The sequence below is a fragment of the Musca vetustissima genome, unplaced genomic scaffold (genome assembly GCF_032173495.1).
Source record: "Musca vetustissima isolate MV318-11 ecotype Yass unplaced genomic scaffold, APGP_CSIRO_Mvet_v1 utg38649, whole genome shotgun sequence".
NCBI classification, from domain to species: Eukaryota; Metazoa; Arthropoda; class Insecta; order Diptera; family Muscidae; genus Musca; species Musca vetustissima.
Genome location: NW_026875924.1, coordinates 115,130 through 139,236, shown reverse-complemented (window position 1 = coordinate 139,236; position 24,107 = coordinate 115,130). Strand labels below are relative to the sequence as shown.

At 32.7% G+C, this 24,107-nt stretch overlaps 1 protein-coding gene across 1 annotated transcript in view; it reads left to right on the top strand.

Moving 5' to 3' along the window:
- The first annotated feature begins 733 nt into the window (after positions 1 to 733).
- LOC133338447 (FAST kinase domain-containing protein 5, mitochondrial-like) overlaps positions 734 to 24,107 on the top strand; it is a 36,458-nt gene continuing 13,084 nt past the window's right edge. Inside the window, exon 1 of the mRNA XM_061546620.1 lies at positions 734 to 813. Coding sequence (XP_061402604.1) covers positions 734 to 813 — 80 coding nt within the window. The remainder of the gene's footprint in view (positions 814 to 24,107) is intronic.

Genomic DNA, 24,107 nt, shown 5'->3' with positions numbered 1-24,107 from the left:
TTGCAAAAAAACAAAATTGGGTTCGCCTTCGCTCCCCCACCGCAGTGTCCATGTATGAGATATGTGTTTAATACTACCCGACGCCATTATCGTTCAATCGTCCGCCTGTGAAACTATCTTTATACTACCGGGAGTTTGGGGAATAAAGATTAAATAGTAACTCCATATATACTTAATTATGCAACGTTTCAAACATGGCCAGAGAAAAGTATTCTCGACAATCCCAACAATGTTGAACAGGCTAAAACTATTTTTATCAGTTATCTATCAAATCAGACTGAATGGGATCCAATTTTTTGGGTTGATGCAGACACAATACCACTGTATTCGAATATTCAATCGGTTTATCACTCATTTCAATTGAAATAAACTTTGTATTAGATTTGGTATTGTCTAGTTTGTTTCGGTGGTTTTGTCGAAATTCATATCAGTGCATTTTATATAAACAATGTGTTCTATTTACGTCGGGATTCTCCGCTCCAAAAAGTGTGATATGTTTAAAAAATAGGGCGTTTTTCTAAATATCAAAATTGGCAACACTATTATAAATGTTACCAACAAGAAAACATTGCAGTATGTTAATGTGATAACAGAAAGACATATTCTCAGCTGTTTCGCAGCAACAAGTTGCATCAAACAATGTTATACTTAACATTTGAGTTGGTTCACACACATTCAAACAAACCTCTGTACTGTTAGCATATTCTCTTTTTCAAACAAAGCAACAACAACAATGGTTGTTATACAATTGCGCGCTCACAAAATCGAAAAACAACCACCACACGCCGTTATTTGGTGTGTAGGTAAATGCTGGTATGTTAGCAGCCAGCAATTGATTTTGATCTGATGGGAGGCAAGCAAAAATAAAGCCGGCCAGCCAACACATGGTAAATATGATAATGGTTTCAAACAGTACTGATTCTTAAGAGGAGTTACATACATTCATACATATGTTGTAAATATTAGAAATATATGGGACGTTTTTCTTAATTTGTATATCAACTATTAAGTGCCTAGAGAAAAGTAGGACACTGATATTCTGTCCATTATATTATATCCCCCGCCTCTTCTTACAAAAAATCTAAGTATTAATCGATCGATATCAAATTCCTTCATAGTCTACACATCACAGCAAATCGGAAAACTTGAGAGGGAGTATTTCACCGTAATGTTAGTTCTTATTTGCTCCGATGTTTCAGTAAGAAGGATTTAAATCAGTTCTTCTAAAGCATGGGGTTAAACTCTTTGTATGGGAAAGAAAAAACAAAAAATTAAGGCAAAAATTAGTGAGAAATAGGATCCGTTAAATTCGAATATAACTGGAAAAGAAATTTTTGACTTTGTAAATGAAAAACTGTTGTCTTTTGCCGATTCAAATAAACTAGCCTGATCAAAGTTAAAATAGCCCCTTCCAGCAAAGAAATCAGCTGAAAAACTTTTATGGATTTAGCATTTCTATCAGATATATAGATATATATTGTGAATACGTTAAACTTGGAGCTTTAAAAGACAACAAATCCAACTTAAATGAGTTATGGAAAAGAATGGTGAATATCAAAAAAAGTTGTGTTCTCTAATTGAAGAATTTTTACAAATAAATAATGTAGATTATAGCCCAAATATGCAAGAAAATTGTAAAGATTTAGAATTTATTTATACTGTTTGGAAAAGCATAAATAAATTCGATTATCAGTTCCTAAAATATATATCAAACAAATGTCTCAGTTCGCGCTTCATTATATACATATTTGTAAACAACTTTTCTCTTTTCAATGCACAGAAATTAATTATCGTCAACAGTCACAGTCAAACGTATCCACTTGTTTTTTATAATACCATAAGGAGGGTGCGCAGAAATTCGATCGCGATTGAATTAAAATACATTCTTTTCGTTTTGTGCTCATTTTACGAATGAATTTATGGGTATAAATTCTTTACCAAACGAGCATTCGCCAAAGAATGTTCGCACACACATAACAAACGAGTGAGAGCACACAACAACGATCGTTCGTTTCGTTTGGTGGTTGAAATTCTTTCTGACATTCTCTCACGAATGAAAACAAACCTTCCCGAATTCTCGCGAATGCGAATTTTTGTTATTTGTTGTTTTTAAGTTTTTCAAAAGAAAGTCCTTCAGCAACAAATGCTCGCGAAAGAAGAATCGCGAACATTCGCGAGAGATTGCAAATGCTGGTTCATTCATTATAACTTTATCATTCGCGATAAACTGAAAACATTCGAATTCTCGCCGTGAGCATTCGTGAGAAAGAGCGTATTTTAATCATTATCCGCATTGGGATCATCATCTTGATAAAATGCAAAAATAAAATTAATACCATTACAGAGCCTCCTCCGTGATTTACGGTCGAAATTGTGTGCTTAGGGTCCACGGTTTTCATCAGGAAAAATAAAAGATTTCCAAAATGCAAAATCTTATTTTTCGTGCCTTGGGGTTTATGAGTGGCTTTTCGTGAGACAAATTCTCACTATGGCTATCCATGGCTATAAGCAAACTCACGCTTAAAGTGTATAAACATTTCGGATGCAATATTTAACTTGATATTCCATGAAAAGACTGACGTTTAACCGTGATTAAGTTGTCAACTTAAAATTAACTTAACTTAAAATTAATATTTAACTTAAAATTATTTTTTTATCTCTTTAAAAACTGGAGGCACGTCCTCCTCCAGGTAGTCCACTTTCTATTAGAATAGAAGGTATAGGACCATGCACCATATGAACGAGATTTTCCTTTTGTTTTTTTACATACATATTTGGCATAATTTGTGAAAAAGACTATGTGGCATCTCTACTAATTCAAAACATTTGTATATTGCTAGTCCTGATTTATATTAGGCGAGTTTACTTGCGGCAATTTTTATCGTTCTCTTTTGAACTTGCTCCATGCGTCTATATAAGGCAATTCGATTTCCAAAATATTTTTTATTTGTTGTTTTTTTTTCACATTTAAATATATATAAAATGTCAACAAATACGAAATACACAAAACGAATTGCCAGAAAATTGTCGGTACGAGCAATTTTTTTTTCATTTCTATACCCCTTGCCCCTCTCTCCTACAAACAAAGTCTTGCCGCAAGTGAACTCGCCTAATCTAAATCAAGACCTAAGGAAAAACTGCGAGAAAGCATAATTTATATTTGACATTGGATTTCTTTTAAATGATTAGAAGTTTCAATTATACGGGTTCGGATAATTGGTTCCTCGGTTAATTGAACAAAAATTTGTGTAAATTTTGATGTGCAATTAACCGAAAAATACTGTATATGGGTATTTCTCTCACCATTTTATCAAGTTCGTCTGCGTTGAAACCAAGATAGAGATTGTTGATCACGAACACACAATTTTACAGGTCCTAGGATGTATTTTATTGCAAATGGGATATATCGGTCAAATCAAAAGCCATTGGCAGCATTTAACTATTCATTGAATTGCATGAACTAAAAGTAATAAAAATTTGATTTAAAATTTGGGTTGTATAAAAATCACATTATTTAGCCTCAGTGTGAAATTAAATGCTGTCGCATCGACTTTCGCTAACGTGCTGTGTCATCCTTGTACATTTATGCCTTTGACGACTATCATTCGTCACTTTCATGTAGCAACGCCATCTGTCTTTCATTATTAAACAAATAAATCCCACTTTATTCAATACACCAACCCAACTAGTGGCAACTCTTTCTTTATCATTTCTCAAAGACAAACACCTTCTTTGTCTCTTTTGTTCATTTTCATATCAAAATCATATTTCCAACAGACTCCCTTATTTTCTCTCTCATGTGTTTCATTTACACACATATTTACTCTCTTGCTGTCTACCACAAACATAGTCGCTCACAGTTGTTGCTGTTGTTTTCGATTTTGTTTTGTGCTACATTTTCGCAAGCAGACCGACCAGCAAACAAATGTTAAGAAAATGAAAAAATATCAAACATTCCAACGTTCAAATAAAACAAAAAACACACAACACAGCTACTTACATTTGGAGCTATTCTATTCTCCTTTATGTTCTGTATTTGGTAGCAAAATTTAACAGAACCACTTTGCTTATTGTATTTATTTCACTATTCACTGAACGTCTGTATGTTGCTCGTTTGTTTGTTATTATTGCTGTTTACTAGTAAACGACGAAAACACCCGAACTAGCCGCACACACGTCTGTTATTAACACAGCCAAACGTCACAACTGTTGGAGAGTAACTGATTGGCTGAGTGAGTGGCCAAACAGGGTTTGCTTCTGACCGAGAGATTGTTGAGAATAACAGAGCAATACATTTTTCTTTTGTATGGCAATGCCGACAAATGTTTCAGCAACATATGAACATCATTGCCATATATTTTTTGGGAGAACTCATCAAACAACCGCTCGTAAACACAATACAACAACAACAGCAGGTTGATGAAAGAAAGAGACTTTATAATCGACAAAGATAGAGAGAGAAAGAGAGAAACTAATTTTATTTAGGATTCCATGAAAACTCTGAAAATATGACAAGTGAGTGTTGCCATGGTTCTTCTAAAACACAAAGTTCTGTTTCAGGTACAGTTGTGTTAAAAAAAAACATACATTTATGGATGTGGAAATGTTAAGGGTTGCCGTATCATATAAATTGTATTGAAATATCATTCGATATTAAATCTTTCATTGCAAGAATTGTCTATTAATCATTTTGTTTACTTTTGTACAAATAATACATGTGGTAACTTTGACCTAGCTAATATCGAGTTATCTATTTTTTCAATAAATTTTACAGCGAAATACCAAAAATTTCTGGTAAAATTACAGTTCCAGTTGAACCTAAAACGTTGAAAAAAAATACCAAGTTGACCTATTTTCAATTTCAAATAAAATTATTACTACATATTACCACAAAGTCAATTTCAGCAAATGTTTTAACCAACACTGTAAGTCCTGTAGTGCGACAATTTGCATGATCACCTACAAATTGGTGATCATGCAGTCATACGTTTCCAATTTTTTCATAAATTTCCCTTGGACAGTATTCAGCTTTCAAAATTTAAATGAAAATATCTTCCTTCGAAATGTACGCATATCATGTGTTCAGTTGCAAAAATTGCTAAACAATTTATATTTTTAAATATTTTGAAGTTCCCTGCCACTAAAACTTATAAATATAAGATGTAACAACCATGGTTAAATATTGAATGCAATGTTCCGCTTCAGATAATATAATTTGTTTAATTTATTGAAAATATGCCAATCGACATACACAAAATTTTAAGGAATTTCTTTTTCATATTATTTAAAATTGAAAGATGAGTTCCAAATTAAAAAGGGTTACCATAATTAAATTCTCAAATGAGGCTACCTTCTGTAATTATGCCATGGATAACAGCAAAAAATATTTACATAATTCCACAACTGATTTACAATAGGCAATTTTACTTGCAGCAATTGTCAGTTTGTGTGAAAGAGGTAAAGGGTTGCCATTCCAATCGTCTATCTTAGCCACCAAGTACAAAATTTGAGGCAATTAAAAATACCTAGTGTAAATAAAGAATAAGGCTTGACAAGATGTATTTTGAGAAAATAGTTTATGAATACGTATGTAGGGGTCTTCTGACATAACCGAGGAATGGTAATAATAAACACACCAATGAGCGAAAACTGGACAAATTTCAAAAAATAAAAATCGCATTTTATTTAATTTCTGTAAATTACCACTAACTGAACACAAAGCATATATCCTTGATCAGAATAAAATGTCGATTTACACATTCCCGTCTGTTGAAATCAGGATAGAGATCACAATATTAAAGATAGAGCTTTGAAATTTTACACTGACATTATTAGTACTCCTAAGATGTTTGGTATTGCAAATGACATATATCGATCCATATTTTGGTGTCAATTTCGCGCAGTTGGTCCACATATATCCCCTTTTTAAATAAACCAGAAAAATAATATTAATAATTTCAAATCTCAAACTTCACTTTGGTAACCATTTTTTTCAAACTAATTAACATTGATTTCATGGTATAATAAGGAAGGTAGTCTCGTGCACTCATATGTTTAAATTTTTTTCTTGTTGTACCTTCATTGTCAAAAATTATAATTATTATTTCCTCCTGAGTTAGGTACGTACTACTAATGGCAAAATAATGAACTACTCATGCTTTTAAAAATTTCAAAAGACCAAAATCCACAAAGTAAATAATATGAGGATATGGTATTTATAAAGTCCATATTCCAACACAAAGCATACCCTTATGGTCTTATCAGAACAGGATTGGAAGCAGAGGGACCATGAGTAATTGTGGATTATACAAATATGTATTAAATAAATGGTGGACATAAAAACGAAATGACACGATTTATAGATCCAGTATTTTATATGAGTTCATACTTTAAATTATTACTTTATACAACAACGAGTTTTATCATTGATAGATAAAATTAACCGTACTGCCTTGAGATTTTCTCATTGAAAAATTTGACTAAGGACAGAGGAAAGTAAAATAATAAAAATGTATAAATAGCACAATATAACTTATTTCAATATTTTCAAATTTTGTGTTCAATTAAGAATATTATTCAGATTTGTATTTATTTGTCATACATCCTAAAATTGCAACTTTGCGCATTCGGCTCAAAGTATTGTTGTCAACGTCAAATCACTGACGTTTGTTGTTTAAGTGCCCGCCTTTGCATCAGTCAGTCTAGAAAAATTGTCAAACTACGATTGAAGGATTACGCCCACTAAGCTAGCACAGAGAACCAACACAAATTGTAATAAAAAGGTAGTATTGTTTACGACAATAAAACTCCAATATTCTATTGGACAAATTCTAATATAATTGTGTTTTAATTTTATTTGGGTATTTATTTTCATATTCCCCATTTAATCATTTTGTCGTTCGTCTTACGCAAATGTTTACGGTTTCAAAAACAAATTTTATTTGAAAACGACAGAATCAAGTACAGGATTGCAGGGGTTGCCATCATTGATTTGGCAAATGATATTATCTTTTATAATTATGCCCATGGTATAATTATGGAAGTTAGTCTCATTTGAGAAATTGATCATGACAACCCTTTTTAATATGGAATTCATATTTCAATTTCAAATAAAATGAAAAATGCATTCCATAAAATGCTATGTCAATTGGCATATTTTCAATAAATTCAACCAAATATACCAACGAACTTCTCTTTGATTTGTTATCGTTGGTAATGTAAGCACTTCGCTTTGCCACAAGAGACATTTGTGTGTAAAAGGTTTTTTTGTAAAGAAGCAATAAATAGCTTCTTGGAAGAATATCCCAACAAAAAACTACGGGAAATATGGGTCCCCTCGACGGACCCACTAATAGTTGTTTTTTATAAAAACAACGAACTGGGATTCAGCCTGACTATTTTGCAAAAACAAAATACAAATGTTATCCCAAATAACCTGCCAACACTACTGATAAATGATATAGCAATTTTTGCCACTGAACACATGATATGCGTAGATTTTTGAAAGCTGAATGCTGTCAATGCCAAATTTATGAAAAAATTGGAAACATATGACTGCATCAGACTACCTTGTATAATTATGCCATGCATTGATTTTAAGATTTTTTTCGCGAGAGAACTTAAAAAAGTGAATTTTCATGTCAAATCTGTAGACCTCTATAGCACAAATTTGAAAAAAAAAAAAACAAATAAATATTCATATTGGTCTAAAAAAATATTGCTAATAATTGATGAGAATTCAACTTCAATTTTCAATTTTGGTCGATTTTTACGTATATTTTGGTCCGATCTTTTGTCGATCGGCAACGCTGGTGCTAGGTCAAATTCGTTTTTCAGAAAATATGAAGAGAGAAATTTATTAATTTTGATTCTTTTATATTTGAAATCAATTTTCGGATAAAGGGAACGCTTTTCTAGAACAAAATTAAAATTTTGAGACCACTACCGTTGATAGTCTTTGGTAGGATGATTTGCCATCCAATAAAAATACAGAATGACAGACAACTCGGTTGAAAAACACCTAACTCCCGAAATTATTTAAATTTGGTGAAAATATCGGGAAAGTATTTTATGCTGCCAATATCGCCATTTCGGCCAGAGAAGGGATCCACCAGTCTGCTCCTTCCTACATTGGAGAGTCAACAAACTGCATATGTCATAGGCTAAGGGTTTATATCTGTGGGCAACAACAACTGAAATAGTCACCTGTAGTTTGACACGAAATTCAATTTAGTTCGTTGAGATATGTCATATTCCAAAGAGTAATAGTACGTTTACATTTAACAGATTCACAATAAATTCCTTTGCATATATGTCCAATAAATCCTCATAAAGTAGGTTAACCCGGTAAAAAGTTCTAATGTAAATGCCGTTTAACAGCCTGTTTTTGTAAAATTCTAAACGAATGAATTCGAGTGACTTTCGACCAAACTCCTTGGTTTTGAAAAATATGTCATTTATTATAGTTTTGAATCAAGAAACATTTTTTTACATAAATAAAGGTTTGGTAGTAATTCGTTAGAATTCGGGAAATCTGAAATACCCTTTTCGGAAAAGAGTGGCATTGGATTTCACATTCACAATAATTTTTTATAAATTCTTTGAACATAAATTTGTTGAGTATTCGAAAAAAAATCCCTCTATTACAAAATGTAACTTATAATTACGAACATATAAGCTTTATAAACAACATTAATATGAACACAATAAAACATTATTCACTAAATGACAACTCTGTTAAATGGTTGACATGGCAACCCTTTTTGCTATTTCGTCTCCTCTTTCTCATAATCTCTCATTTCCCTTTTCTGCCACCCACCCCTATTTTAAACAAAAAAAAATAAGTGAGCAAAAAATTACATTGGGCTAAATGTTTATATGTAGTAATATTACAAATATGAAATATATCGTCTACAATAAATTAATGTAAATGTAATCATTTAACATACCATTTTATGCTGATATGTCAACTACAATAGCAGCTCAAAAATACTTTGATAGAGCAGACAGAAAAAATGCAAACAAACGATTGAACGACGTGATATACACACTGCAGTCGGAGAGCAACTAAATCGAGTACAAAAATGACGACGCAACATACAAGCAATATAGCAGAAAATCGTATTTATTTTGAACTGGCAACGTCATATGTTAATGGCCAACATGTATAAATTCATCATTGCGCCTGATGGTATGCAACATTACACTGTTAAATGAGAAAATGTTTCGCGTTAATGTGGATGAACATAGGACAAAATACGATGCACACAGTAATACAATAAATCAATAATGATCAATTAAACTATTAACTAGTGATTGTCAGCTTGCAAAACATAAACTAGATTGGGGAAAAGAGGAATACAAGAATACATGAAACAAATTATTATTGGTCTGTACTTTTTTAATAATAAAGCTAGTAAAAGGGAAACATTTCAAGATCGCTCTCAGAGTACAAAAAATGGCTTGAAAAGATCGGGAACGCAAATCTAGTAAAAATGAAAAAAATAGATGGTGGTACTTCAAAACCAACATAACACACAATCAGAAGTTAGCATTACTGTTTACCTTTTTTTACTCAAATTTCTCGAGTTTCGTGTTCTTATAAATTTCGTTTAAAGTTTTACAAGTTTTGTGGGTTGAGGAACGGTTTTCTAGTAAAAAGTTGCAAAACTCGTAAAATTAGAATATTCTTTTAGGTTCTGGAACGGAACTTATATCACAATAACCCTTTTTTCTATGACTGTCTCGACAAACTCCAAAGATGGTGAATTGGGGATTAGTTACCGTCTGTGTGTTGGTAAATACTGCTTGACTGAATATTATACAAAGCCCATGGTACAATTCTAAAAGGTAACAGCAAATCCCAACGTAATACTAGTGTCAATATGAATTTGACAAATTATGTTTTTAAAAATCACCCAACAGGAAAATTGGGAACGCATACAATTTGAAATTGTTCTTTATTAAATGTGCTTTCGTATTTAATTTACTCAATATGCCTGTTGGGAAAGTTTGAGGAAGCAAATCTTTCTTCGTGGAATAACTCGCAATTCCCTGCATTTTCATATGTGTTACACATATAAGTGGCAATGGCTCAATTATAGAAAATATGTGGAAGCGATATAAATATAAATTTGATAGATTTTCATTCATGTTTTTCAAATATTATTTTGAAGATTCGAAAATATTTCATTTTCAAAATAAAAATAATTTGATGATAATTTGTTTGTTTGTTTACATTTTTCTGTCAAATGAGTTGACACTAGTAGAACTTACAACAACAAATTTCCATGTGGTTGTTGTATCGTTTTTTGTACAACAACACTTGCTGTTACCTTCTATTATTATACCATGTACAAAGCCATAGAAACAATTTGGAGAAAATAGAACATGAAAATTGGAATATCAGTCATCTGCACTCAAATTTATATATTTTTCCATTTTATACAATTGCAATATAACGCTAAAAACGGTTAACATTGCTGACTCTGTTGTTACGATATCATAAAAAATCCCATCTATCGACATTTGTCGACGCATGAATAAAGACGTTTATTTTGATTAATCAGATTATATTTTCTTAATCAGGCTAAATTTACCATGATTTACCACACAAATTTAAATCATGATGCAGCAGGATTTATTTTAAATCATGATCGAAATCATGATATTACTGAGATGCAACGCGTGTTTTGTACGAAAAAATCAGGGACCGAAAATAACAGTTATTTTTTAAAATGCGAACAAAAAAATCTTCATGTTAGAGACATGGGACACTAATAGTGTCATATACCAATAGATTCGTACTGAGGAGCCCATTGAGGATATTGAGTGATCTTGAGAAAACACTCTCAGTTCCCATGTTAAGGATTATTTTTTAACGGAAAAAATAAACGTTGATTTTTAACTGTTAAAAATGATTTTTATTTTTTCCGTCAAAAATAAAAGTCTTTTTGCGATTTTTATTTTTTCCGTCAAAAATAAAAGTCTTTTTGGGATTTTTATTTTTTCCGTCAAAAATAACAGTCTTTTTGGGACTTTTATTTTTTCCGTCAAAAATAAAAGTCTTTTTTGGATTTTTATTTTTTCCGTCAGAAAATAAAAGTCCTTTTGGGATTTTTATTTTTTCCGTCAGGAAATAAAACTCTTTTTATGTAAAGAAGTTTATACAACTTGTAATCAGTTATAAAATTACAATTTATAAATCTCTGTCCTTATTACAATAAGTGTACACTTAAGTAATCAAGATCAAAGGTAAAAAATATTTGTTATAAATTTCTAAAAAATAGTCTAGTGTACCAAATCATGAATATAAATTAAAGAATCATTCCCCTGACTATTAGGTCAAAGGTTATATAACTGGTACCAAACTTTTATTTTATTTTCTGACGGAAAAAATAAAAATCACAAAAAGACTTTTATTTTTGACGGAAAAAATAAAAGTCCCAAAAAGACTTTTATTTTTGACGGAAAAAATAAAAATCCCAAAAAGACTTTTATTTTTGACGGAAAAAATAAAAATCATTTTTAACAGTTAAAAATCAACGTTTTTTTTCGTTAAAAAATAATTAATTAAAGTGGATTTTTTTATTTAGGTCACATAATAACAGTTATTTTTTACCTGATTTGATATAAGTTATAACCGTTACGGTCCCTGGAAAAAATACAACTCTCTCACAATGTACCAAAATTTGCAACTGTTTTTACATGCCGTTTGTTTTTAAATTTAACGGCTGACAAATACAAAAATGACAGATCAAAGGAAAATAAAAATTAATTATAGAATTTTTGTGTTTTTAGGTGTTTTTTTTTTACTTTCCAAACGATCACAGTATTGCAAAAACATTTCCATTGTGGTAATTCTTCTATTCTTTTTCAAATTGCATACATATATTTTTGGCGCAAACTAATAATTTTGTATGTATACTAACAAACATCAGCTGATCGGCATTTAGATCATGATTAAGGGTATGTGTAAACAATTACGGTGTATTTCTGGATTTCGTTAATCGAGTTGATTTAAAATCGTATATGTAAATGTACTTTTAGATGGGAATTGTAAGAAATCGTATATTTCTTCAAGTCGGAGCCACAAATCTTCCGATATTTGTTGGTCGTTCTTCACACACATCGATTATATTGGTGTCAACGCCAATGATTCTTGATTTATAATTGGTCTGTTCCCGTACTGCAAGAAGCTACTACTTTTTACTACGATAACGAATTTTCCTTTATGAAATCGAAGAATATAGTAACACCGAGTAGATTCTTGCAGTATGGGAACAGACCAAATAGGTGAATATGGTCGAACGTCTTAAACGAAACTGCGCTAAAATATTTCTGTGGGCATCAACCTTCCGTCTTCTGCCACTGCTAAGATGAATACGTATATTGGGTCATGTTCATTCCCATCTTGCTAGACTGCCTAGGTAGAAATAAGCTTAAGCTGCGTAGCCAGAATGTGTTAAAGGCACGGTCATCTGGGCACATCCAGTTGCAACAGAAGGGAATTTGAATCATTGACGATGTCTTTTCTTCGATTATGATAAAAAGTTCCTGTTAAACCTCCTTAGTCGATGAATTGATTAAGAATGCTGATTTTTCTAACGACGAGATCTGGAAAAACGCCTTGATCCAGACTATGTAGATGCTCTGTAGTCAACTGAAATAAATTCTGTCGTGGTGTTTCAGTTGATAGCAGTTTTTAGTGTAGCGACCCCAGTATAATATTCTATATTAAATCCTAATATGAATCAGAATGTTAAATCCGAAACAGGACAGTGTAGGGAGCAGTAATAATTGTTTCTTTGTTTTTGTTTATTTTGTTTATTTGGAATGAGAAAAATATACCAAAATTATTGAGGAGATGTGTTACATTCAGAGATATATCGTTTTTTAGATTGTGCAAAACTGAGTCCTTGTACTCCTTCAATTCGCTGCCCAATTATATAAACCAACCAAGTCTACATACAGTAAGGGTTATATCCCAAGCCTTACCAATACAAGGCGCCACCACAACTGTAGATACATGGCACAATAAATAGGTAGTCCATTTAGCGCAGCTGATGTCTCGATTAACTGTCGGAGTGATTAATTTTACTTGAATTCGATCATGGTACAATTATAAAAGGTAACAGCAAATCCCAGCTGATTTAATTCCAACGTAATATTAGTGTCAATATGAATTTGACAAATTATGTTTTTAAAAATCACCCAACGCACACAATTTGAAATTGTTCTTTATTAAATGTGCTCCCGTTTTCAATTTACTCAATCTGCCTGCTGGGAAAGTTTCTTTCTTCATGGAATAACTTTCAATTCCCAGCATTTTCATATGTGTTTCACATATAAATGGCAATGGCTCAATTATACGAAAGATGTGGAAGTGATAGAAACATAAATTTGATAGATTTTCATTCACGTTTTTCAAAATTTATTTCGAGGATTCGAAAATATTTAATTTTCAAAATAAATATAATTTGTTGATAATTTGTTTGTTTACATTTTTCTGTCAAATGACGTTGACACTACTATAACTTACAACAAATTTCCATGTGGTTGTTATATCGTTTGTTGTGCAACAGCACTTGCTGTTACCTTCTATTATTATACCATGAAGCTAAACATTGCTTTCAATATATAACCATGGTTGTTACATCTTACATTTAAAGTTCCAGAACCTAAAAGAATCTGCTCATTTTACATGTTTTGCAACTTTTTACTCGAAAACCGTTCCTTAACCCACAAAACTGGTAAAACATTGAATCAAATTTAAGAAAGCACAAAACAAAATGGCCTACTTCTGATTGCCTGTTATGTTGATTTTGAAGTATTTCCATCTAATTTTGGCATATTTACTAGATTTGCGTTCCCCAACTTTTCAAATTATTTTGTACTCTGAGAGCAATTTTGAAAAATTTCCCTTTTACTAGCTTTACTATTAAAAAAGTACTGGAACAGACCATATAAGATTAGAGGCAGGGAACTTCAAAATATTTATAAATATAAATTTTTGTTACGTGAATTTTGCGTTGTAAGGGCAGTGATGATTTGAAAGTAATTTTTAAGTGATTATTTATACTCTTTCGAGTCGAGCTTAATGATCTAAGTTTTTGCAATGAAAATGAAAGCCAGGAGAAGAACCTACGTACCCACCATTATGTGACGCGTTTCGCCGATGGTTGATCGGCTCATCCAGCCATATTGCCACATAGCCGGATTTACAAATGTCGTATGTTGATAACTTGTATTTATTCCGCCCTGATGCGAAACTTACATATGGTGTGTACGTAGGTTCTTCTCCTGGCTTTCTTTTTCATTTCAAAAACTTAGATCATTAAACTCGACTCGAAAGAGTATAAATAATCACTTAAAAATATAAATTATTTAGCATTTTTTGCCACTGAACACATGATATGCGTACATTTCGAATGAAGATATTTTTATTTAAATTATGAAAGCTAAATACTGTCAAAGGCAAATTTATGAAAGAATTGGAAACACATGACTGCATGAGACTATCTTGTATAATTATGCCATGAATGTAACCTATAATTACCAACATATACGCTTTTCAATATCAATAAAACTTTTTTTGCTAAACGGCAACTCTTTTAAATGGTTTACGTGGTAACCCTTTTTTAAATTTCTCCTCTCTCTTATAACCTCTCTTTTACTCTTCTACTCCTCCGCTTTCTCATAATCTCTCATTTCCCTTGACTGCCACCCACCCCTATTGAAAACAAAATATAAGTGAGCAAAACTATACATTGGGCTAAATGTTTATATGTAGTAATATAATATTACAAATATTTTATATATCGTCTATAACACATAAAAGTGAATGTAATCATTTAACATACCTTTTTATGTTGATATGCCAACTACAATAGCAGCTCAAAAAATACTTCGAAAGAATAGACGAAAAAAAAACGAAATGCTAACAAACGAACGGCACGACGCACACACTGCAGTCGAAGAGCAACTAAATCGAAAACAATAAAACACGTCGCAACATACAAGCAATATAGCAGAAAATCGTATTTATTTCGAACTGGCAACGTCATATGTTAATGGCCAACATGTATAAATTTATCATTGCGCCTGATGGTATGCAACATTACACTGTTAAATGAGAAAATGTTTCGCGTCAATGTGGATGAGCATAAGATAAGACAAAAATCGATGCATACAATAAATTACTAATCAATAATGATCAATTGAACTATTAACTAATCATTTGCAAGCTTGTAAAATATAAACTAGATAGGGGAAAAGAGGAATACAAGAACATATAGAACACATTAATATATGAATATAACATTATTAATTTGCATTTATATCACAATAAACCTGTTTTCCATACAGCTTACAATGGTATGACTGTCCCGTCAAACTCCAAAGATGTTGAATTGAGGATTAGTTACCGTCTGTGTGTTGGTACATAAAACCATTTTGAGAAAATAGTTTATGAAAACGTATGCAAGGGTCTTCCGGCATAACAGAGATCTGCACTCAAAATTATACGTTTTCCAATCTTATATAATTGTCATATATTGCTACGAGATCATAACAGTAGAGAAGAAGCCGTCTATCGGCATTTGTCGACGTATGAATTGAGTCGTTTATTTTGATTTCTGATAAGTCCATTTTAGTTTTTGATACACATTTTGGTTTTCAAGAAAAGTTTACTTAACTTTATATATTCTATCATGTTTAGGGATACAAAGCCACAAACAAAATTAATACCACTTAACAATATTTTTGAAACAAATCAAACTCAAACCTTTCAATATCTCAATATAACAGTACGTTTACATTTAACTGCATTTCGTTAATTCCTTTGCATATGTGTCAAATAAATCCTCATAAAGTAGGTTAACCCGGTAAAAAGTTGTAATGTATACGCCGTTTAAGAAAAAGTGGACTTAAACCACTTTCAAGAATAAACGACTCAACTGGCTTAAGCGATGTAGCTAGAATGTGTTGAAGGCACGGATCTCAAACCAGCAGGAACTGCCGATATAGAAATACGTTATGTTGCGGTGCTGACATCATCCTTACTTAATTATCGCCATCTGAGCACATCCTGTTGCGGTGCGAAGGCGATTTGAACCATTTGAATTGTCCATTTCAGTTGATAGCAGTTTTTAGTATAGAACCCCAATAATCGAGCAGTAATATTTGTTTCATTGTCTTTGTAGGTTAATTAAATCGTGATACTGTTATTAAAATTCCAGGTTTTGCATTACTGGAAGGTTAATTTCGAATAGAGAATAGTTATACTCATTATCGAGTTAACCATCAACAAACTTTTGTTGATTCGGAACCGGGACAACATACCAATACTATTGGGACGGTGTGGAGCCATAACATCTTCGAAAAATATATACGGAGATCTTCTTTAGCAGAGATGGTCCGTCAGAAACAGTGACGTAAATGACATACATTTTCGACGTATAATACATACATCAGAAACGTCGGAAATCCACCCAAACCCATTAGGTTTTTGACAAAATAGATATTTCCAAATTATGAATTTGGAAATTACGTATGCTTTACTGAAATCCATATCAAATTTCAAAAATTTTTTCTCCAGAAAGTTTAGAATTTTGTATTAGTTCTAGTATGGAATAGACAGATATATGTAAAAATAATATATATTCTTGAAAATAACGGTATATGGTAATAATATTCGAATAAATGACGTTTTCTACATTTATTACATTTTATACAGGTATATGACGTTTTCGACTTTTACACCTTTTTGACAGTCGAAAACCTAAAAATTCGTCATACGGACCATCCCTGTTCTTTAGATTGTGCAAAATTTACCAAAGCCACTTAAACGGCATTTACATTAGAACTTTTTACCGGGTTAACCAACTTTATGAGGATTTATTTGACATATTTACAATGGAATTGACAATTTAAACCCACTGACGTATCAATTAGCGCAACGAAGTTCGCTTCCAACTGTTAGCACACAACTTGCACTAAGTAAACCGGGTTTGATGCTTAAGAACAGCCGCAAAACGAAACGAAATGTGAATGCATGCATGATTTAATTCGAATCTGCACTAATTCAAGAATGTCCCTACAAATTTTCAAGTGAAAACCTCAGGAACTCTTGAAGATATAGCCGATTTATTGTGTCAGCATCAAGTGGCGGCTAAAGGGCATCTCAAACTTTAAACACGTTTTTCTCTTTTGCGAATGGCGGCACGATAACTCAAAAACTAATAACCCAATCGAATCCAAATTTTTACACGTTTCTCTGTGAGTGTATAGCTCTCGTATGAACTAGGATAAAGCCAATCGGTGAAGATCTTCCTTATTTTTTAACTTGGTTTTTGGTAAAAAATCGGCGATTTTCCAAAAATATTTTTTCGTTCGTCCTTGGACCAATTAAGTGGCCTGTACCAAATTTCTTCCAAATCGGATCATAAATGCGACCTGTACTTTTTTAACAAAAATACATGGACGGACGGACATGCATAAATCGACTCAGAAAGTGATTCTATGCATATTCTCAAAAGGAACCATAGGTCTATCTCGATTATTTTTGCCTGTTACAAACATATGCACAAAGACATAATACCCTGTACCACAGTGTGGTGAAGGGTATAAAAACAACAACAAACCTTAACAAACTTTGGTGTTGGTTTACCAGCACATTGAAAATCTTGAAAAATTAAAATCATGAATGGGGGCGGGGGGGTTCCCTTAAAGCTAATTCGGTTGAAAATTTTTCAATATCAAACATCAGCAAAGCTCTATTGTGATATCAACAGACGACCGGACATGCATTAAGCGACATAGAATTTTATTTTCAAAATTATTCAAAGTCGTTTTTTGAAAAAAAATTATAATGTTTTCATTAATCTTTTTATCTGATGATATAGTATTTGCTCAAAACAAAATACATTTAGTCGTTTTCCAAATCAAATGGTTCAAACATTTAAGTATATCAGCATTCAAATTGACTTGCACAGTCAGCAGACTCAATTCAAAGAGGAATGGTGAGAGCATTTTGTCGTCTATAACCTATTTAGTTAATGCCCCTGTTCTACAAATATTATAGCCTAGACAGACGACAGCCTTAATTTGCATTAACAGCCTTAATTCAAATTAACTTGTACATTATCCTCATTTTTATGTGTTGTTAATGCACAAAATCAAACTGAATTTATACTGAATTAGGCAATTTCAATATGGCAATGCTGTCGAAAATTAATTGTTTCTTGTCAAATTTATTTATATTTATGAAAATAAAAATAAGAAATGAAGGCAATTTTCAACGATTTTGTTAAATTGGGAGCTGTTTTGCTGAGATCGTAGTTGCTATTCCTCCTTTATGTCATGTATCTATTTCCTAAAGATGTAATCCCAAAAAATATCGAAACAAATGTAAAAAAATTTCATCATACACACAGACAAACAATTGTTTTGAAGCAAAAAACTGTTTCGTAAATGCAGAAACTCTCGTCTGTCAGGGGTAAATATTAATTCAAATTAAGAAATTTTTAATGCAAATTAAGGCTGTCGTCTGTCTATGGTATTATTCACATAATGAACAACTCGGTAAAATTGTGGACTCGGTAACCCTGTTTATTATGTTTTCATATATTTGGCATAAAAATGTCTCTTTCTCTCTTCTGCACTCACCCTTTACTTATTCAACGAGCATGTGAACATGTAACAAACGTATATCTTCTATTTTCTATTAACATTAGTGTAAATATATTTGTTTAACATACCCTCTTTATGTTAGCTATAAAACAAAAACTGCAAATGCCAACAAACGAACGGCCTGATATACTCTTGTCCACCGCAGTTCGGTAGAAACTAAATAAAGAATAACAATAAAAGACGCAGCAACATGTTAAACAGGGCACCAAAAAAGAATTCATAATTCTTGACTGGCAACATCCTTCTTGCTATTCATTTATAAATAATCATAACGCCTTAGGGTATGCAACATATTCTGTTGAGTATTTTCGTTGTTTAATGTTGCTTTAGTAATGTACGGGTGTATAAGCCAAAAATCAATTCATGTATTGAACCCAATTACTTAACGATCATTGGCTATGAAGAAAAATATAAGTTTCGATTCCCTAATTTTTGATAGTAAACCATATATGTTTCCCATTTATGTAATCGAAATTAAAAAAAAAATTGCAAACATATATGGAATATCATTTGGGAATATAAGATATCGTACAACAAAATAGCAAACCAACAAAGCTGTATATTGAATATTTTTTTGTAGTGTTGGCGGTTTATTTTGGATACCATTTGTATTTTGTTTTTGCAAAATAGTCAGGCTGAATCCCAGTTTGTTGTTTTTATAAAAAACAACTATTTATTAGTGGGGAATGTATGGCATTGTCTGCCGAGGGGTAAGGCAGGGAAGACTATAGTTTCGGATCACGCCACTGATCCTCATCAGTTCCCTTAGTTTTTTGTTGGGATATTCTCCCCAGAAGCTATTGCTTCTATACAAAAAACCTTTCATACCCAAATGTCTCTTGTAACAAAGCCAAGTACTTAGCTGACCAACGACATAAACTGCATGAGAATTTCGCTGGAGCCTCTCTTCGAGGTTAACAAGGCATTTTTTGTAAAGTTCATTCTGTATATTGTCAAAGACAATGCTCTAATTTGTTCCAAGACTGGCATAAATAAAAAAAGTTATTTTGCAGAAAATGCGTTTTATGTTTTCAATGTACTCACACCTTACAAGGTACAGATGAACTTCTACTCAACTCATACGTCAACAAATGCCAGAAGATGGCTTTTCCTCTTTTGTTATGATATCATAACGAGAGAACAAGCAATATATATCGCAAAAATAAAAATAGGAAACATATATGGAACAAACGGGGTATATCGATCCAGGTTTTGATATATTTCCCATAAAACGATTGCAAAAATTCTAGTTTTTTTAGTTTTGGATTGTGAAGACTTCGTCGGTGATGGAAAATAATGATGTTTTTCGAACGATTGCGACATTGAGGCGGCACTGTTTGTAATCTATGGAAATTATATTTATGAAATATGTTGTTATAATATGTTTCAAGTTTCAACAGGTTATTACTTTCAGTCATAGTGCTAGTAGCTGGACCATGTCGGGAACTGTGGAAACGTCAAATGTGCAATAGAAAGTTTTAACAAGGTTCATATTATCTTCAGTTGCAATTTCTGCAGAATCGTCATTCCTTTCTAATTCCAAATCTCCATTTGTATCGATTACATATGTACCTGTTGTATCATCGTCTAACAAATCAATATTTAGAGTCCTTTCTTTACATTCATCTAACGTCTTCATAAAGTTGTAGCTATAGAATTTATTGCACGAATAGTTACGTCGATGTCTGATTTTGTACACTGCTCTTTAGCATAGTCTTCAGTTGAATCGCATTTCATAGGGTCGTTATTGAACACTTCTAATGTATTTCTTACACATTTCGTGTAATCCACATTATCTGGATTGAAAGAAAATAGCCGACATTTCCGAAACCCTCTTTTTATAGAAGTTTTAATATCTATGTTAGTAAGAACCATTTTAAGAACGGGCAAAAACTTGATATCGATAGACATTTACTTAAATTTTCAAACTTTTTTTGCAAGTCTCTTACGGTCTTTTTTCATTCGGATTTTAGTGGCTTAAATACACTTACTACATCAGCTGGCTGCATTGTGTGTGTTGTATTTGAGTTAGTGAATATTGTTTTCTTTAAGCCAACTGTTTACACCATTTACTACATATTCAAAAAATGTTTCATCCGTCCGGTTTCTGACTTACCTAGGAACCAATTTTCAGGCATACTGTTTGCCGCACATATGGGAATATTACCATTGGGGGTGCTGTTTTGCCGTTCGCCGAAAAAACAAGTGGAGTACACATTGCGGCATCCTTTTGCAGCCAATACTTTTCCTGTTTCGTCCCCGTCAGATATTGCTTTCACTATGAAAACCATTTTTAGATTTTACTTCTGTTACAACAGCTCCTCCCTTGCTAATCCCCTCAGCTTCTCGTTGCGCTAATTCCGGATGACGTTTCATGAATAACGATTACATTTTCTTCCAGGTTTATTCGTGAGCGAATGTCAGAAAGAATTTCAATCACCAAACGAAAGGAACGATCGTTGTTGTGTGCTCTCACTCGTTTGTCATGGGCGTGCGAAAATTCGTTTGGCGAATGCTCGTCTGGTAAAGAATTAATCGCGACAAATTCATTCGTAAAATGAGCCCAAAACGAAAAAGAACGTATTTTGAATAATTCGTGAACGAATTTTGCGCACCCTGATGGAATGGTCGTTTTCTTTTGGCAGCCATATTTTTAATTAAATATTTTTCTTTAAATACTACTTTACAATATGCACATTTATCACTTGTGTGATGTCGGAAGTCGCAGGCTCGTTTCCCGCTACACCCGAGTATTGATATCCTACTTATTGGCGGCCAATTTATTAAATTTTAGAATCTAAGATATTGAATTAATATATGAACTTGAATTCGCACAACAAATTGTTTCAAATTCCGTGCGAAGTTGTTTACGATTTAGGCATCAAAACAACTTACCGTTCGATATTTTGGAGCATGTAAACAACAAGCGACAAAATGCACGTCAAAGGGCGTTGACTTGTTGCTGAGTTGAAATACCATAAACCCCTTTTAACAGGTGAGTCAATGAAGAATCAAGGAGTGAAGAGGACTGAAGGTGAAGTGAGCTTCCCGTTGCCACTGAAACCACCGACCCCTGACTCGCGAAACAACAGGTGAGTTTGGACAAGCCACTTCCAGGCCGCTCGACGTACCCCTAGTGAGTTTTCGTACGCCACTAGGACTCCAGGTTACCCCAGGCCCCAGTCAACCAAGGGACTCTTTCTAAGCGGTGGGCGCTAGTGAGTTGTCCTAAGCCACTACGCCTACATAACGCACAGGTGCTTCCGTCGTCCAGGTGGCAGCTCTAGGCAATTGGCCCCGGCCAGATCACTGGCCTCATCCCAGCCTTGTCCCCCATATCCCAACCCCTACCCTAGTCTCGCACAATATCCCCAATATCAACTGTGCCGAAAACGAAGCAATAAAACCCTCCTATACTTAAAACACACAACAGACTTCTTTCCTTAATCTTGTCGCTGACAGAAATAAATTTCTGTGAAAATTTTCAATATTTGTGAATCCAATATCAGGCGAATGGAATGTCCGATTTGAACCAAACTTTGCACAACCTATTATCTTTACCAAGCCTAGATTAAGTTTGAAGACGGGACCCCTTGGTCCACTCCATCTGGTACGTCCCCCACAAAAGGTGAACATTTTTAATATTTATGAATCCAATATCTGGCGAATGGAATGTCCGATTTGAACCAAACTGTGCACAACCTGTTATCATAACCAAGAATATATCAAGTCGGAAGATGGGCTCCATTGATCCACACAAATGGTCAACATTTTCAATATTTGTGAATCCAATATTAGCCGAATGGAATGCCCGATTTGAACCAAATTTTTCACAACCTATTAACTTTACTAAGCCTAGATCAAGTCGGATGATGGGACCCGTCTGCCCTCTCATCTAGTAAATGATACAAAAAGGCCCAATATTATATATTTGATCAATATAAAATCTGTAACGTCTTTAATTAACATATACCTTATAAAAATAATAAAACCTGTGTAAGGGTATATATCTGTCGGCAACGCCGACTGACACTTTTTTACTTGTTGTCTTGACGAAAGACCAATCGGATGTTAATGTGAATTATGGTAACTTTCGTTATTTCGCATTTAGTTATAAAATAAAGAATCTGAATGTATTATTTTCTTTGACATTACTCTCCCTTCTCATGTTTCCAGTGCGAGTGTGTGTTTAACAGTTATAATAGAATAATCGTACATCTGCTAAAATATGATATTCAAACAAAAATACTGTTACATTAACATACGCACATACATTCTATATTTCATTTCATTTATGTATGTTAAAAGAAAATGTGAACAAATGAGTGACAAGATAGAGACAACAGCTCGGCAGAGGAGAGCAATTTCATAATCAAACAAATATCATCTGGCAATGCCATTACGTATTAACTACCACATACATAGTTACCATTCAGCCTAATGTTATGTTACAGTTTTGTGAAACATTTTTCAGTATATATCAGTAATGCACACGACATCGATTATTGTAGAGATTTGACTTTTAAACAAATGTCACTATCCTTCCTTCCCAGTACTGAGGTCCAAGGATATGAAATATTAATTACATACAAGTGTTACAGCACGAAATATTGGCACTAGTAAAAGAGCCAACGTGAGTACAAATCGGTGTTGAACAGAACTAAATTGAGAGTAAGTGTGTGAGAGCGTAAATGAGAAATAATCATAAAACTGACTAACAGAGAAAAAGGAGAGTAAGAATTTAGCCATCACCGCTATCGTACTATTTTGTGCATGAGTGGTAAAAATAAAAACGAAAAGTACGCGAACAAGAAACTATAAAAATTGGGAATATGTTAATGTTTTAATATTTCATAGGTTCATAAAAGGTAGCAGGAAATTCTAGGCGTTTGAGTGTAATACTAATACCAATTTCATTCATAACCAGGGCTGTCAGATTATTTTTATAGAAAATCGACAAAATAACAATTTTTATAACAAAATTCAATCCAAATCTATTTTATAAAATCGTCAAAAATTTAAAAGACACAACTAGATATATTTAAATATATTTTGTATTAAAAAGAACATAACCATTTATTTATTTTAAAATTAAATATTTGAATAGTTATTTCGATTTTAATTTCAAATAATTTTGGTATGGTAAAGTATACCCTCCTTGAATCCTTATTGGGGGAATTTCATTTTATTACGAATAACTTCGCTGAAAACGCGCTCAACATTGGCTGACGAATCTCCCTATAATACCTAGGAAAACATCACCATCACCACGATTAAAATCAAATATGTCATTCCCAAAACGAATTACACCCGTTTCATTATTTTCACAAATTTTATTAAAATCGAAAAACCTTAGTTCACGAAAAACAACAATCGTTAACTTTTTATTTGTTTTGACTGTCTATCCAGATTGGTAT